Source organism: Typopeltis vanoorti, chromosome 10, assembly GCF_054136105.1.
Source record: "Typopeltis vanoorti isolate ZY-2024b chromosome 10, IOZ_Tvanoo_1.0, whole genome shotgun sequence".
NCBI classification, from domain to species: domain Eukaryota; kingdom Metazoa; phylum Arthropoda; class Arachnida; order Uropygi; family Thelyphonidae; genus Typopeltis; species Typopeltis vanoorti.
Window position 1 is genome coordinate 31,835,824 of NC_143558.1, and position 17,652 is coordinate 31,853,475.

Genomic DNA, 17,652 nt, shown 5'->3' on the forward strand with positions numbered 1-17,652 from the left:
GATTCTGTTGTCTATTTCTATATTTAATTTACCATCTTCACAAAAATCGTGCCTAAGTAGCTGAAATGTTTTACTTATTCCACAGGTTCTCCATTCACAACACAGTTGACATTTTCAATGATTCTGCCTATTTTCATTGTCTTGGTCTTTTTAATGCTGACCTTCATACCATATCTATTACAACAGTTATTCAATTTAGTCAGAGAATCTTGCAGACTTGTAGCTGATTTATTTAGAAGTATAACATCATCTGCATAAAGCAAAGCACTGACATTAACATCTCCAATTTTGATATAATGTTTAATACCACTTTCCTTCATAATGTGATGCATATAGATAATGAATAACAGAGGGGATAATGAACATCCTTGTCTCACACCAGATTTAACATTAAACCATCTTCCTGTACTTCCTTCAATTCTAACTGCTGACTTACAACTCAAATAAAGACTAAGTATTGCTCGATATAATGTCCCATTGACACCATATAACTGTAGGGTATTGAATAGCTTCTCTCTTAACACCTTGTCATATGCCTTTTCCAAATCGACAAAACTTAAATACAGATTTTTGTTATATTCCCATGCTTTCTCGACTATTTGTTGTAAAGTGAAGATCTGATTCTGACAGCCTCTATTTGGCCTGAATCCAGCTTGTTCTTCACCAAGCTTTTCTTCCACAATTCTTCTCAACCATTTCTCAAGTATACTTGCATAGATCTTGCCAGTAACACTCAGTAGGGAAATACCTCTGTAATTCTCATATTCAGTTTTATTTCCCTTTTTATATATGGGTACTATGAGAGCTTTACTCCAATCATCGGGAATGCGTTCCTCTGTCCATACTTTCTGAACTAGTAGTGCAGCCACTGCAAGACTCTTATACCACCATACTTCAGCATTTCTGGTCGAATATCATCTACTCCTGCTGTTTTCCACATTTCAAGACTTTCGATGGCATTTTCTACTCACTCAAGTATGGATACGTATTCCTGACTGCATGCCTGGTCAGTGTTTTTTACCACTGTGCTGTCATCACTGCTTGTTTCATTTAGCAGTCTTTCTAAGTAATTACTCCATACTTCAAGGATATCTTTTTCTCCAGTTTTCATGTCACCTTTATCATCTCTAACTCCTTTTATAGCACTCTTTCCTCCATTCTTAAGCTTCTTCAACAACCTCCAGAATATTTTGCCACCTTCTTGATATTTATTTTCTATATTCTTGCCAAAGTCCTCCCATGACTTTTGTTTAGCTAGTTTTACATGCTGTTTAGCTTTCTTACATTTGTCTCTGTATTCTCTAAGAGCACAAGCTGACTTATTTGCCAGGAACTTTTGATATGCTTTCTTCTTTTCCTTCACTGCCTCTTATCTTCCTGAGTCCACCATGGAGTTCTAATTTTTCTATCCTTGCAGACAACTTCACCACATGCCTCTCTAGCTGAATCAATCAGTGCTGTCTTCAAAGCTTGCCACTGAATCTCCAAGGTTTGATTCCTGTTCTCAAACTCTTTCATTTTTTCTTCAATAATCTTTGTGTATTTTAGCCTACAGTTCACATCTGAGAGCTGCTCAACTTTTATTCGCTTTAAAACTTTCTTACATGTTATTCTTTTCAATATGAAATTCAATTTTATCCTGCTCAAGACTAAATAGTGATCACTTCCAATTTCAAATCCTTTGTACACTCTGGTGTCCTGTACCAGGGAGAAAACATCACTATCAACAATAACATAGTCAATGAGACTTTTCTTATTCCTTGCCTCTTCTCTCCATGTGAATTTGTGCACACTTTTATGTTGGAACATGGTGTTAGTAATAACCTGCCCATGTCCTGAGCAGAAATCCAACAGGTATTTTCCATTATTATTAGCTTTGCTCTTTTCTCCAAATTTGCCCCAAATATTTTTGTAAGTCTGACAATCACTTCCTACTCTGATATTTAGATCCCCAACAAGGACAAACTTTTTGCTTTTTTCATTGTGTCAGTTGCTTTTTCTAAAGCCTTAAAAAATTCCTCCACTTCTACCTTAGTAGAAACTTCTGTGGGACCATAGGCACATATATAAAATGCTCCTTGTAATAATTACTACATGGAGCATTTTGACGATCTTCTCCTTAAAGACATTTCTCCTCAACCTACTGAATGGCATAGATATGTAGATTTGCAATATGGATAGGTTCATCATCAAATTTAAAGCTATTCATTTCAAAAATAAATGATTCATCTCAGAATTAATTTTACTTTAGAAGAAAATAAAAGAATCATCTACCTTTTTTAGATATTTTAATCCTTCACCAGTCAGATAGGAGTTTACAATTTCATTTTTTTTTATAAAAGAAACTCATACTGATCATTATATCCATGCTAATTCTGATCCTCATCCTATTCAAAAGATTGGAACTATTAAAACCGTGTTGTAATGTGCTCATGATATTTGTTTCACTGAAGACCTTTTCCAGCAATTAAATTATGTCAAATCTGATTTTATGAAAAATGGCTTTAATGAATCTGGTATTAAGAAAGCCTTTAACTTAACTCCTGAAGATATCACCCATATTCCACTCCCATATATTAAAGGGGTTTCTGGAGGTATAGCCAAGATTCTAAAACCTCTTAACATTGTAGTATCCTTTTATCATGGCGGGAAGATTTCTATCCTCCTTTCTTCACTTAAAGACAACCTTCCAGGTGTCTAGGTCCCATGCTCCCGTGGTTTGGTTCGTCTTACTTTGAACAGTTTGGCAGATCTGCAGCCATCTGTTGTGAAGAACATAAATTTACATATAGTGCTACGAACTGCAACAGTCTGGTCTAGCAGACCATGCTATTTTGACTGAGCAGAGTTTTTTTGGAAGAAAACTAAGCTTTTACATGAAGAAGATTCCTTATAAAGCACTTATATGACAAGAGTTGTGAGATCTTTCTAGACTGGCTGAACTTAAACAGATCAGATGGCGTTCAGTTATCTCCTATATCGGAAATATTATTATATCATTTTTATGCAATTCCTGATTATTATACTATTGTAATTTATTTATTTATTTTTAAATTAGGGAATTTTACCAACTGTCAGTCATCCTATTAACACTATAGTGGTGTTTTTGAAAATGATTCTTTAAATGTAATTTAATATTGTGTTCCATTATGAACATACTGAGGATGCCTATGGTGTATAGGAAAAAAATTTACACCTAATAAGTTTATTTCCCATAAATTTATTGTAATTTTTCTAAGTTATAGAGCAAGTCAAAGGGACTCTCAAGATTACAGGTAATATGAAATCAAACCCTTAAGAATGCCGCAATAAGAAAAATATAAGTCAAAGGAAATAACACTAAACAGTTTGCACATTCTAGCTTTCTATAATGGTATGATTTTTTTCCCCAAAAATCATGATTATCATAATTAGTATATTTCCTCAACATACCTGGGTGTAATATAGCTTGTCCCAAATCTCTAGAAAGTACATATAAAAGCCTTAAAACCTGAAGAACTTCTTCAACAGTGCAGCCAGTAGAATCCATAGATATAGAAGGTAATAAACATGATCCACTACTGGTTGGAGATTGTTCCCAATTTTTTATTACATCTCTTGGAGTTACAGGCTTCACTGTTGGTTTCAGTGATTCCTAATAAAGTAACGAAATCATAATTACACAATGATTTCAGAAGTTTCACTCTATAATCAGGTGCAAATAATGAATAAAAATCATGTGAAATACAAATAATACAGCAAAAAAAACAACAACTGAAGTTCAAGAAACAATAAAAAAACAAAGGTGTGTTTTATTCAACTGTCTATCAAGATTTTGAAGTGTAATAAAATCTGATCAACTAAGCCTTTCACACAGAATCAATAAATAAAGAAATCTCTCCTTGAATATTAATTTCACACCACAAGGCAATCAAGAAGAGAATAAAACCAAACCTATTGATACCAATTTATGAACAAATGGAGGTTGCATCCTTTGCAGAACACCAGAGCTCAAACCTTACTAGTGAATAAAGATAGACATAAGATGCAATACAAGAATATGAAGAGAATTTGGTTGGTTGAGTTATGGTTTATTGGTGCAAGAACAGCAAAGGTCATGCTGCACCATAGCAAAGATTATAATGGTACATAATAGTCAAAGACAAATTAGTAAACAATATGGTTGCACAAAAATTAGGTTTAGCAATACAGTATCTACATATAAACAAAATTGTCAAATAAATGTCAGAGCAATACACAAGATGAAGGGCTATAACACAAATATTCAAAGATAAACTAGTAAATAATATGTATATACAAAAATTAAGTTAAACAATGCAGTATATACATATAAACAAAGTCACAGTCAAATGTGTTTGTACAAATTAATTCTTTGTAAAAGGTTAAAAACATCATGCAATCTGTCTGAGTCTGATAACTTTCGCCTGAGTGTGTATGGCTTGGCTAAATAGGTAAAAATTTCATTCCTCTCTTGTGGAAAATGTTGGCACTCCACCAGAATATGACAAATAGTAAGATGCATATTGCATTTCTCACACACAGGTGGGTTATCAGTCCTCAGTAAATAAGAATGTATAAGATGACTGTGTTGGAACCTAGAAAGAACAATTTACGCTCTTCTTTTTCTACATTAACTACAACGCCAATTATTAATTTCAGGCTTAATGTCATGTGCTTCCCGCCATGAGCAATTAGCTTTGATCTTATAAACTGTCTGCTCTCTGTGCATGGTACTGTCGAACAGCACGTGGAGAAAGTATGAGCTGATCTAGCAGCTACAGTCTCATTTCCTTTAATTCCACAACTAGACATCAAAATTAAGGGTTGTCATTTTGTATACCAGGTGTAACACCTCATGCAGCACTGGATGTAGATCGAACACAGGAGAGGAAATAGCCCTGTAAAGAGCTCAGAGTATGTATAAATTACACACTTTTGGTAGTAGTTTTCTTTTATATACACAAGCGCAAGCTGAATGGCATGCAACTCTGCTGTGTAATTACTGCAATCAGGTGGGATATGGTTGGAGACACTAATGTCAGGAACAGAGCAGCACAGCCACATGGATGTCAGTTCTTGACCCATCAGTATAGATGGACAAGAAATCAGAATGGGCTGCTCTATGTGCATTAAACAATTATAGGTAGACAGATTTTTTTTTTTTAATTTCATATGAGATTTCCCTCTATGCTCCCCGGTCTCTTAGGATGGGCTAAGCCCCCCCTAATGAAAGAGACAGATCATGGAGTATGAGTCTTCTGCAGGTGACAAAGTGAAAGGTTGCAGGGTGGAGTGCAACAGTGCCATGGAGGGATGTTGTTATGTTTGGTGTGGGTAATATTGTCAACATTTATGCTAACAGCTTGTATAATCTCTTTAACACGCATACCAAATGGATGTATGACAGCCTGATGTGTGTAATATTGAGCTTTCCAATGCAGATAAAAGACACTAGTCCATGTAGGATGATCTTTTTCTTTAGGAAATAATTAAGAGACAACCGTTTCCATTTAAGTGGTAGAGCTGGTTCATTTGCTTCAACACAGACTTTGAGTAGGTGATGTGTGAAAGGCACTAGTAGCTAACCATATAACCTGATGATGGATGGGATACAACCTTTACATGTTATTCTGCCTTGCAGTACCATAGACTTGAGACCTATAATCCAGTTTTGAACATATAAGTGCATGATAAAGAGAAGCAATTAAGATCGATCTGCATCCCATTCAATAAAGGACACAGTGCGAGAGAGCACTGAATCTCCTTTGGAGATTCAATGCTCTCTCTTGCACTCTTCTCTCTCTCAGTTGACAAATGTGTGCAAGGAATGTAAATTTTCTAACAAAGATGAGTCCCAAGAACTTGGCTTCTGTTGCTACTGGAATAACAGTCCATCCCATTCTTAATTCAGGATCTGGGTGATGAGTGAGTTTTCAGAGGTGTACATAGACACTTTTTCTGTTGAAAACCTTTCAATTACCCTCATGTTATGAGAGTCACAATTTATTGTCAGTCTCATCAACATACAGAACATCGTCTGCAGTAGGAGGAAGCTGTTCAGTGATTGAGTTAACCTTGACAGCTAAGAGTTACATGGAGTCTTTGGGAACACTTTGTTCTTGATGATATGACTGAGATAGCATACTTCCTACTATGACTTGGAAAGTTAGCCTGGACAGAAAGTTTTTAATAAATACAGGAAAGTGTTCTCTGAGACCTAGGTTATAGAGGTCTTTTAATATGCCATACCTCTAGGCTCTGTCATAAGACTTTTTTCATGATCAATCAGATGTTCTTGCTTCAGGAATGCATCTCTTATAAAAGTTTCTCAGTGGACCAAATGGTCTGAAGTTGAATAATGTCTATGAAAGCCACATTGTATATTGGAAAGAAGAAGATTGTTGCTTTCTAATTATCTGACAAATCTGGCATTAACCATCTTCTCTAATATGGTACAAAGAAAACTGGTCAGGTTCCACCTAGGTTGGTAAGAAAAAGACCCAGAGGAAGACCAAGATATAGGTGAATTGATACAGTAAAAAGTGCCTTAGAAGATAGAAATATAACATCTGATAATGTTGGAGTCTTGACAGGCAAGAGGTTGATATGGAGGAAAATTGTAGATAGGAAGTTGGTAATAACGTAGCTTTCGTGTAGTACTATCATATCCTGTACACCCCTTGAGGGTACCATGTCAAGAATTTGATGATGACAACTGGTCAGAGCTCAATAATTATTTATTTGTGTGGGACTCCTTCCTGGTTTTATGATATGCCAAGAATCCAGAAACTCTTCCTTTGCAAAAATTCTGTTGTATATTAAGAAGAGATCCATACCAGATGATAGATATTTTACCATTTCATAATGGATGTCATAGCCCCTACAGCAGTCGGGTGAGACAGTAAAAGTCTTTTTAATTCCAGAATTGGTAGGAAAAAGAACCCAGAGGAAGACTAAGATATAGGTGGAGTGATACAGTAAAAAGTGCCTTAGAAGATAGAAATATAACATCTGATAATGTTGGAGTCTTGACAGGTAAGAGATTGATATGTGTGACTGATTGTGTGGCTCAAGCCTATTGGAAGAAAAATTTAGCCTTTGTTTCTCTTGCTGCTCTTTCAATATTAAAAATTCTGAAGGATATAAAGCTGTTGCTGAGATTCTGGCAAAATGTTTCCCCAAAGTGTTTGCAATAGCTCTGGGATCAGCAATAACATTTCCATTATAGTCTAAAGTAGAAAATAATGTGTTCTATATTTACCTTTCATTTTCCATATTTTATCCCATACACTTTTTTCACTGGTCATTTGATTGATGAGGTAAATTGGATCCAAGATTGTTTTGACTCTGACATCTCACATAATGTGCTTTGGCCCAAGCATGCTTAAAAGCTATTAAGTTTGATGTGGTGTGATATTTATGAAATATACCCGTGTTGATCTTTTTTGGCTGTCTGGCATTCTGGGTTCCACCAAGTCTTTGGATAGAGAGTGGATGATGTTCTTGAAATAGAAGCTGTTGCTGCCTGGACAATGCAGTCTGTTACATACTTTGCTGCTTCATTGATAGGTGTTTGACTGACTGTCATTAGCATTAAATTTTGTAAGATGGGAAAAAGAAAAGTGTTCCAGTCAGCCTAGTCCATTTTCCATATGGGCATCTGTGTAGTGGAACACAGGTCCTGTGAAGACATTGTGTAAAGAACAGGAAAGTGATCGCTTCGATAGTTCTCATTGATGTGCCATGTGAGCAGTGGAAGAATGGAAGAGGAGCAGATTGTAAGATCGATTGCAGAATATCAGCAGATAGGCATATGAAAAAAAAGTATTGAGTCTATAATTCAAAACAGAGAGGTTATTATTGTTAAGGATTTTTTCAATGATATGACCTCATATATTAGTGTTGGCACTACTGCAACTATTAAAATCAACCATAAAGGAAGTATGAGTTCAGACATTTGCAAGATAAGGTTATCAAGTTCAATCACTTGGCAATAAACATTGTTAATACTTAGCAGTAAATAGTTATAAGAACTCCCACAGATAGGCAAATTGCTACTACTTCCAGAGCAGTATTAATCTGGACATGACAGAAAGGAGTACAAGCAGAATTGCCTCCAGTACTATCTTATGTACAACAGTGAAATTCATTAAGGTAGGATCCTCATTGAGTCTTGTAGTAGTAATCTTCTGGAAAACCCCATACCGTACCACTATAAAAAGTTTGCTATCGTTTTGGCTTTATAGACTTGTCTGGTTTACAGGAGACTGAGGGCTTACCTTTGTCAGGTTTATATTTATGAATTGTTTTTGGGAAGTATGGATGGCCGGTGTCCATCTCTTCTACTGGTAAAATATTCAATACATCTGAATGTGTAAGGGTCAGCTGGCAAGTTTAATTTCAGTGGATACTGAGGTATCTAATCTTTTTTTTTTTTTTTTGGGGGGGGGGAGAGTCTGGATGTTTATCTTTAAGTGATATTTTTAATCATAATTTTTTTTTGACAAATGGGTTCTCATCAAATGCAACCATTTTTGGATTTGTCTCTAGAGTAACACCATATGTTGTGCAATTGATATGCTCAACAGAGAAGCACTTGCGATCATAAAGTTCAGGTGTGGTGAAATTATCAGATGGTGGAATAGACTTATATGTTTGAGAGGATGTTGACATTTTCTTAGTGGCCGCCTTCTCAAGTATCATAAGAGGACCTCAAAACAGGTGTAGCAGTGGTTAACTTCCATTTTGCATCTTGATATATTTTGTTGAGTTTTAATTTTTTGTATTTCTTTTTCATCTTTCCACTTCTGACATGAACTAGAGTAAGCTGAATGATTTCCTGACAGTTGACACATTTAACTTTCTTTTAAGAGCAAGATTTGTTATCATGCTCTTTACTACCACATCGGGCACAGGTGGTAGCGCCACGATAGGCAGTTTGGGAATGACCATATTTCTGACATTTAAAGCATCTCAGTAGATTAGGGGTGTACAGTTTAACAGGACGATTGAGATAATCTACTTTTAGCTATTGGAGGTTTATGTGTATCAAAAGCAAGGATGATGTTCAGTTAGAATCAGGTGATCATTCCTCTGTATCTAGATGTGACTGATACCTCACATCAGTCACTCCCTGATCTTTAAGCTCCTAATCAGGAACATCAAGGGGTTCCTATTCTGATATCATTCATCTAGAAGAGTTTCATGTTTTATGATATATCATTGCAACTGGTATCTCACCCAATTTTTATGAGTACTACTAACTAGCTGTTTCCACAAAGATATCACTAGAACACAGTTTCTTGTCTGTTTTGGGAGATCCTGCCAGTGCTTCTAAAGTCTTCTGAATAAAGAAAGAAGTCGTTTTTCCTATTGGGTTTTCAGTTATTGCATGGATGATTAAAAACATTGGTATATTTATACTGGTACCATGTCTTCTCTTTCTTACTTCTGTTATGAAATGATGTATCTATGGTAAAACGTACTTGGTTAGGACCCTGTTAATACTCATTACATTTGACAAGGAAGAATTCATGCCCAAGAGGGTTTTTTTTGTTCAGCACGAGGTCTCTCCACCTAGTATGGAGCTCACTAGCACTACAGGAAACCCTGAGCCCAATTCATGATCTAGGAGATTTACTGCAACAGTTATGATCCTTGCAGTAAATTTGGGAAACTTTAATTATCAGAGATCCCGCATTACATCCTAGGACACCAAGAAACACCGATAGAGGGTGCACTACCTAGATAAGACTTTAGAGTTGCCCATGTTTTTCACTTAGTATTGTATTGTATTTGAGTGTGTTGTTACAAAAGTTATTTGTAATCTGTGAAGATATCTCAGTGACTGAAACGAAATATTGGAAGCATTAAAATTAGATCTAATCCTTTCCCAGTGCTGAAAATATACTATTAAACCTCCACCATGATGTCCTCACAGAACTTAAGCCTCAACACACAGCAGCAGGGCACTGGATCCAGTGATGGTGGTATGTCTGGAAGAAAGGACAGTGAAGAAGATTCTCAAGAAATAGAGCAAAGAATATGGGAAGAAAAGCAAAGAAAAAAGAGGAAGAACAAAAAAGGGCTTTAACCATCAATGACAAGGTGATCCAGAAGAAAGGAAGGGAGATTTCGTGATTTTCTCATCACAATCCAAACTCACGGCCAGAAAATATGTGACAAGTTTACGATCTTATGTTAGTGGCATTTATATAAATGAAGCCAAGTCAATGTAAATAATCTTCAAGGTAAGAGAATGGCTAGGATGAGAGAGCTGAAAAAAAATTATGCTCTGAGACTAGCTTATTTATTTATTTTTTTTTAATGATTTGACATTTAGATTAAAATGTTTTATCTATAATAAAACCTAAAAATTTTTGATAACTGTTGTATTTATTTTTCTACAAAGAGTAAAATATTGAAGAAAATGAGAATAAGTTTTTTTTTTTTTTTTTTTTTTTTTTTTTTTTAAAGTATATTTCCAACTAAGTATAAAATCTACTTCACTATCAAAGCAACAGTGTAGTAGTAGCAATATGGTGATATGCCATTTTGCTTTTTCATCATCAACTTTTGATATGTACTCACAGGTGTAGAGGATAATTATGATAGTACTACATGAAAAAGTTACACCAGAAATAATTAACAATTTTCCTCCAAATTAATCTGTTATCTGTCAAGACACCAACATTCTCAGATCTTCTATTTCTCTCTTTTAAGGCTCTTTTTACTATATTAATCCATCTACATCTTGGTTTCCTCTGGGTCTTTTTCCTGCCAACCTGGCAAATAAACACTTGTTTTGCTAATCTTTCCTCTCCCATTCTGTTTAAGTGATCATACCCCCGAGATTAGCTCTGCTAACACCTTCCCAATACTTGCAATGGCAAGTCCTTTCCTGATATCCTCATTTTTAATGTGATACTGCCATTCATACCATCTGTGCACTCCATTAATCTTTCTCAGAACTCTCTTATCATAAGTCTCCAAGTCTTTGATCAAGAGTTTTATTTCTAACCCAGCTCTCAGATCCATAAGTTAAAATTAGTTTGAAAACCGTCTTGTATACAGCTAATTTAATGTATTGACTAATTTCTTTATTCAACATAAATTTATTCAGTTGACTTCCTACCATACCAGCTTTACTAATTTTGTTGTCTTTCCATATTTAATTTACTGACTTCACTAAAAATTGTGCTTAAGTAACTGAACTGTTTTATAGATTCACCATCCAGGATACAGTTGATGTTTTCAATGTTTCTGTGTATTTTCACTGTCGTTGTCTTTTTATTGCTGATTCCAAACTGCCTGTTCCAAGTGTGTATGGACGAGAACAAAAGTAAACAAAGAACACTGGATAACGGATTACCACAAGGGTCAGTTTTGGCTCCCCTCTTTTTTAACTTATACATCACAGATTTGCCTAATACAGCCTCCGAGAAGTTTTGCTATGCTGATGACATTGCTCTAGCCACCAGACACACCAACTTTATTACAATGGAAGATATATAACAACTGACCTTGCTGTCCTAGATGAATACTTCTGCAAATGAAGATTATGCCCAAATCCTAGCAAAACAGAAATTTCACTTCCACCTGAACAATAACCATGCTAACAGAGAACTGACGGTCTACTTCAACCACAAACTGCTACACTACAACAGATTCCTGAAATATGTGGGCGTCACTTCGGATAGAAATCTTTTAAACCACATCTCATTAACACAGCATCCAAGCTAAAAACACAAAGCAACATAATGTAAAAACTCTGCAGAACAACTTGGGGTGCCTCAGCAACAATGCTTCGCTGCAATGCTTTTGGTTTCATTTACTTTGCAGCTGAATATTGCTCACCCGTATATTCACTTGTTGATGCTCAGCTTAACACCACTATGTACTTTATTTCTGCTGTTAAATCAACTCCAACCTACTGGCTCTAAGAGCTAAGCAACATCCCACCTCCACACATCTGCAGATCCAACTTTCTTTTACATGAATACAGCAAAATCATGGAAATCCAAGATCTCCCAATCCATGAAGACATCCCATCCCTAGAAATAAATAGGCTAAAGTCAAGGCACCCTCCAATCGTAACAGTGAAAAAACTTGTGGAGACATTTTAACATGAAGGAGAAGTGGAAAGAGTCCTGGCATAACACTTCTTCAGCAGGTGACTTCCGTGAATTAGTGGACCAACACAGATGCCTTTGGGTTTTGACCTATCTCAGAAAACTTTGCCAACCCTTAACAGAATCTCTCCCAGTCATGGCGTGCAGACCACCTTTACAAATGGGGTATGATTGCCTCGCCCAGGTGTGACTGTGGATCACCCCACCAGACAATTAATCATATTACAGTAGAATGGCCCATATTGCATACAATGAAAACCTGTCGGACTTCATTCACGTTACACCAAGTGCAGTTGATTGGATAATCAACTCAGACATACAGTTGTAGTCATTTGTTGAGTGTGTCTTTTATGACTGTATTATGTATTATTATACTACATATGTCTATTATTATGTTTGTTTATATATATATATATATATATATATATATATATTAAGGATTAATGCAATGTAACTTTTCATGTGTGAACCATACGCTAAATAAATAAATATATATTGCTGATTTTCACACCAAATTTATTACAACAGTTATTCAATTTAGTTAAGGAATCATGAAGACTTGTACTGGATTTATTAAGAAGTATAACATCATCTACGTAAAGCGAAGAGCTAAGATTAAAATCACCAATTTGATATCAGATTTAATACTGCTTTTCTTCATAACGAATAACAGTGGAGATAATGTGCATCCTTGTTGCACATCTGGTAAACAAACTTTGTTTGCCTACACTTGGGTAATGGATTAAACTAAATTTATTATAGTCTAACCAAGTGGAAAATAAACTTCCAACATCTTTCTCTAAATCCAGAGTAAATTAATAATAAGGTGTAAATATGACCTCTCCATTGCTTCTGCCTTAGTATCACCACTTCTGAGCCTGGCCCCCACTGATGAGACCTCAATAAAGGTCGAAACTGATCTGGGTAGTGGCCCTTCCTTTAATGCATAGCATTATACATGTCTGCAAGGAGATGTGCTTTGCATTATGGGAGATACTGAGACAAGGAGTGATGAGCGCTTGGTCCACGTTTGCTACGAGTTGCCTCAGTCCTGAACTACTTCAGGCACAAACTTTGTTTGCCTACACTTGGGTAAAGGATTAAACTAAATTTATTATAGTCTAACCAAGTGGAAAATAAACTTCCAGCAGCCTCCAGAATATTTTGCCACTTCCTGATATTTATTTTCAATGGTCTTGCCATAACTTCTGTTTAGCTAGTTTTACACAGTGCTTCACTTTTTAACAATTTTATCTATATCCTATAAGAGCAAAAGCTGACTTACTTGCCAGGATCTTTTTATATTTATATGCTTTCATCTTTTCTTCGACTTCCTCTTTAATCTCCTGAGTCCACAATGGAGTTCTGATTTTCTACCCTTCCAGACAGACTCACCAAATGCTTCTCTGGCTGAACCACAATTTAAAATGAAAGTACGTTTTGGATTTTGCTACTTAGATAACTAAAATGTGCTGCTGAAATAAATCTTGGTAGCTATAGTGAATAAACTCCCACATGTCAGAAATGAACATCACATAATTCATGCTTTTATAGAGGATGTATAGGGGTCTAGATGCAGATCCACTATTTAAATTTTTTAATGAGATAGACCCACTTTGTAGTTTAAGTAGAGAAGCAGAAGAATAAGATTAGTGAAGGATATTGTAAATTTAATACAGACATATTTAACAAAACTTAAAAATTGTGTAATTGTCTCAAAAAGAAAAAAATAATAATAAATAAAATAAGTAAATGTCTTAAATCTCACGGTTGCTGAGAAATTAACTGACTCATGATTGTGTAAAATTAACCTGCATAATTTCTTGGCAACTCTCAGACTTCAGACATTTATCAATTTTTGCTTGGAATATGATAACACTACTGCTAGTTATTATAAATAAAAAATCTAAATAACAAACTTATCATAAAAATATATAAATCATATGTCAACTCACAATACAATTAACTGATATAACCAACACACTGCCTATTATAAGATGGTTTTGGCAGTGTATTTTTTTGGTGGTTTATTATAGTGTGAGTCAACTTTACATACACAGAGTAAACTTGCCTTTTTTGTTTTTTTTTCCTCTTTAGCTTCTCTGTAAACAATTCTAAGAATGAAGAAAAAAATAAATTCATGTTTATACTATATATTATTTAATATGATTCAGATTACTGTTAATAATAAAAAAAAGTATTAATTTGAAGGAAACATTTTCCCTTCTTTAACATAGTAGCTATATAAACAATAACTGATTAGAGCAGCATATATATAAAAAATCTATATATCAGAGAGAGAGAGAGAGAGATGGAACGATTTATAAAATTCTCCCAACTAGGAGCACTTTTGTATACCATTCTATAGCAATGATTCCTTTGGCTAGAAATAGTGAATTTGATTCCAAACAGAGCATGAGTAATAGTGGAAAAGGGCTGTTTACTAAAAATGAATTCATTAAAGAGATAATTCATAATTATAGTATGGAGTACTCCAAAGAACAGCAAACTCAATAAATGCCTCAGTCAAGGAGGTTTTCAGTTTCATGTATTTAAGGATTTTGTTAATACGTATATGCAGTAATCTACCATTTATCCAACCACATCAGGAAGGCAATTTGTTGTTCCGATAATCAAAGTATTATTACTTACATGGTGCTATGGTGCTATACCAGAAGATGGTCGGCATGAGATGGTCAGTTACTTGAAAAGAGAGTTTTTGAGAGAGAATTTACAGACAAAAATACTATTGGTAGTAGTGATAGATGGCATTGATAGTATCAATGTCAGTATGTGTAGTTGGGTAGAGCTAAGTCCCATAATGAGTCCTTAGACTCCTTGGAAGTGTCATGAAATAAATCTTAATTATAAGGTGAAAGATTGTTGTTTTGAAGGTTGAATAAACAGTACACTATAACATAAACGTGTATATATATCCAGTGTTTCCATTAGATAATGAGATAAATTTTTTTTATGGGTGCATTGTAAACACAACTGGAGAAAATGCATTAGGAATAAAACTCAGGTGGGAAATGTTTATCAGTAAAATTGTCTCCTGTGTTTTAACCAGCACCTTCAGTACAAAAATGGAACAGTAATTAAACAAAAAAATTTGAAAAAGTGCCATCTTAGTGCAAAATAACAAAAAAGTCCACATTTTATTATCTTAAAAAACAATGTAATTATATATATAATTAAAAGTTAGGAAATATCAGCTAATTTTAAAAGTACTATCCCCCATAAAGAAGATACATGTAAACCATCAGATCAATTTAGGTTAAAGTAATAGAGCAACATTTCACATGTTTCACTATAAAGACATTCTATAAGGAATCAGCTTTTTTGAAAGATTCTTGTCTTATTTCGGTGAACATCATGCTTGGTGGAGATGGCATATTCAGCAAGTCTAGACTGATCTGGCTCATTATATTTGATGTAAGACATGTTCTTTATGATAAATAAAGCAGATCTTACGTATTTGTCCATAATATCATAAGCCACAAGGACAAGGAATCTGGTAATCACTCAGAAAATCATGAGGAGAAGCTTGTCTTTTGGAAATGCAAGAAAAGTAAAGATTTTTCTGACAGGATGAAAGACAACAAGATCTTCAGCAGCTATTTTTTCTATACATTCAGAATTTCCTCTCACATAAGGGAGAGGAACATGAGAAGAGGCAGCAATATGATAACTGCTAAATGCTTTGTTTTTAATGAAGAAATCACCAATCATTTGATAAGAAAGCTAACTTAACATCTTATAATTCTTTTTGTAAAGTTCATTCAAAGAACAGAAGGAATGGGCACAACATATTAGAGCTTTAATAGTCCTACTGACACACTTATATGTTGATTATGCATTATTAAACCACTTAAGGAATTGAACAACGTAGATCCGAATATAAATTAAATTACACTTTAATAAATATTTCCGCTATTTCGGCAATGATACATTACCATTTTCAAAAGGAACTTACAAAAAGGCACGTGCATGTAGGCACTACAACACAGTAACTGAGAATGAAGAGATGAAGCTATTGTTCTCCTAAAAGTCCTGATGGGACCTCTAGCAGGCTAAGTAGGTGTTCTTGGCCACTGGGCTGAAGGTCTGCTGATGTAAGCCTCCCAAATTTGGGGACAGTCGCATACATCCAAATTTGTTGAGGTTTGGAGAGTTTCTTAGGGCTGAGGCTGATTCCAAAAATAGTCTTTCGAATTTGTATTTGCTATGGTGTATTACTGTAGCTTTCTTCCACCGTATTCTGTGGCGTGTATCCAGAGCATGGTCTGCAAGGCCAGAATGGCTGTACTTGTGAAAACGGATGTAGGCCTTATGTTCAGAAATTCTGATATTCGTAGTCCTGCCTGTTTCGCCAAAGTAAGACAGTTTACAGCTGCAAGGGATGGTATACACCAGGTAGGTCTAGGGGAAGTGGTTGGTGTTTAGTGGAGCAGATAAGGGATGCCAATTTTCTGTATGGCCTGTAACAGGAGGTCAGGTCATGTTTTTTTAAGATTTTGGTAATTTTTTCCAAAGTGCCTCGGATGTAGGGAATGGTGATGGATTTAGAGTAATCCTTGTTGTGGAGAGGGGGGCTGTGGTTTGTAGGTTTTAATATTTTTTGGATTGGGGGGGTAGCCATTGGCTGAGAAATTGTTGAGGATGTGATTTAGTTCAGTGTTTAGGGCCATGTCGTTAGAACAGATTAGTTTAGCCCTGTTGTATAGTGTTTTCACCAATCCATATTGTTGTGAAGGGGGGGGGGGGGGTGAATGTATCTGCCTGTATGGGTGAGTTTTCTATAAGCTGAGAAAACCAAGGTTCCATCAGGCTGGCGGGTGACTAGTGTGTGTCTAAGAAAGGGAGGCTGTTGTTTTCCTCATTTTCCAGGGTGAACTTAATTCTGGGATGTTGGTCGTTTAAGTGTGTTAAGAAGGAGAGGAGTGTGTTAGAGCCATGTGGACAAATAGCGAACACATCATCAACGTAGCAAAGCCATATGGTTGGTTTTTGTGGGGCAGAGGCAGAGTTCATTGTGAACTGAAATAGGGCTGAGATATCGGGAGAAAATTTAGCTTGGATTAGCTCTAAAGTTTCCTTGAGTGGGATATTTGTGAATAACGAAGAGACGTCAAAGCTGACCATTATGTCAGTATGTTGGAGTGTAAGATTTTCTGTGCTGGCTTTGAAGTGGGGCTGAGTTTTTTTATGTGTGATGGTGTGTTGCCAGTATAGTGTGTGAGCTCTCTGGCCAAATGTTTAGCTAATTTGTATGTGGGGGAATCAATGCCATGCACTATGGAATGTAATGGCACATTTTCTTTCTGTATTTTTGGGAGTCCATAAATACAGGTGGAGGTATAGAGTTAAATGGCTTTAATCTGTTGGTAACTGCTACAGGCCAAGAAGTGACTTTCTTAAGGAGCCTGTGAAGTTTTCTAATTTGTGAGTTGGTGGGATTGTATTCGATAGGGAGGTAAGTAGCCCAATCTAATAGAAGAGCATTAAGTTTACCTGTGTA

General features: G+C 35.5%; 1 protein-coding gene across 9 annotated transcripts in view; it reads right to left on the bottom strand.

Moving 5' to 3' along the window:
• Positions 1-17,652, bottom strand: part of Ufd4 (ubiquitin fusion-degradation 4-like) — an 831,523-nt gene that overhangs the window by 175,157 nt on the left and 638,714 nt on the right. For all 9 annotated transcript variants that reach the window (XM_090399614.1, XM_090399612.1, XM_090399618.1 and 6 more), the window contains 2 exons: positions 14,203-14,245; positions 3,433-3,634 (listed from right to left, as the gene is read on the bottom strand). In XM_090399614.1, the coding sequence (XP_090255740.1) occupies positions 3,433-3,634; positions 14,203-14,245 (245 nt within the window). The remainder of the gene's footprint in view (positions 1-3,432; positions 3,635-14,202; positions 14,246-17,652) is intronic.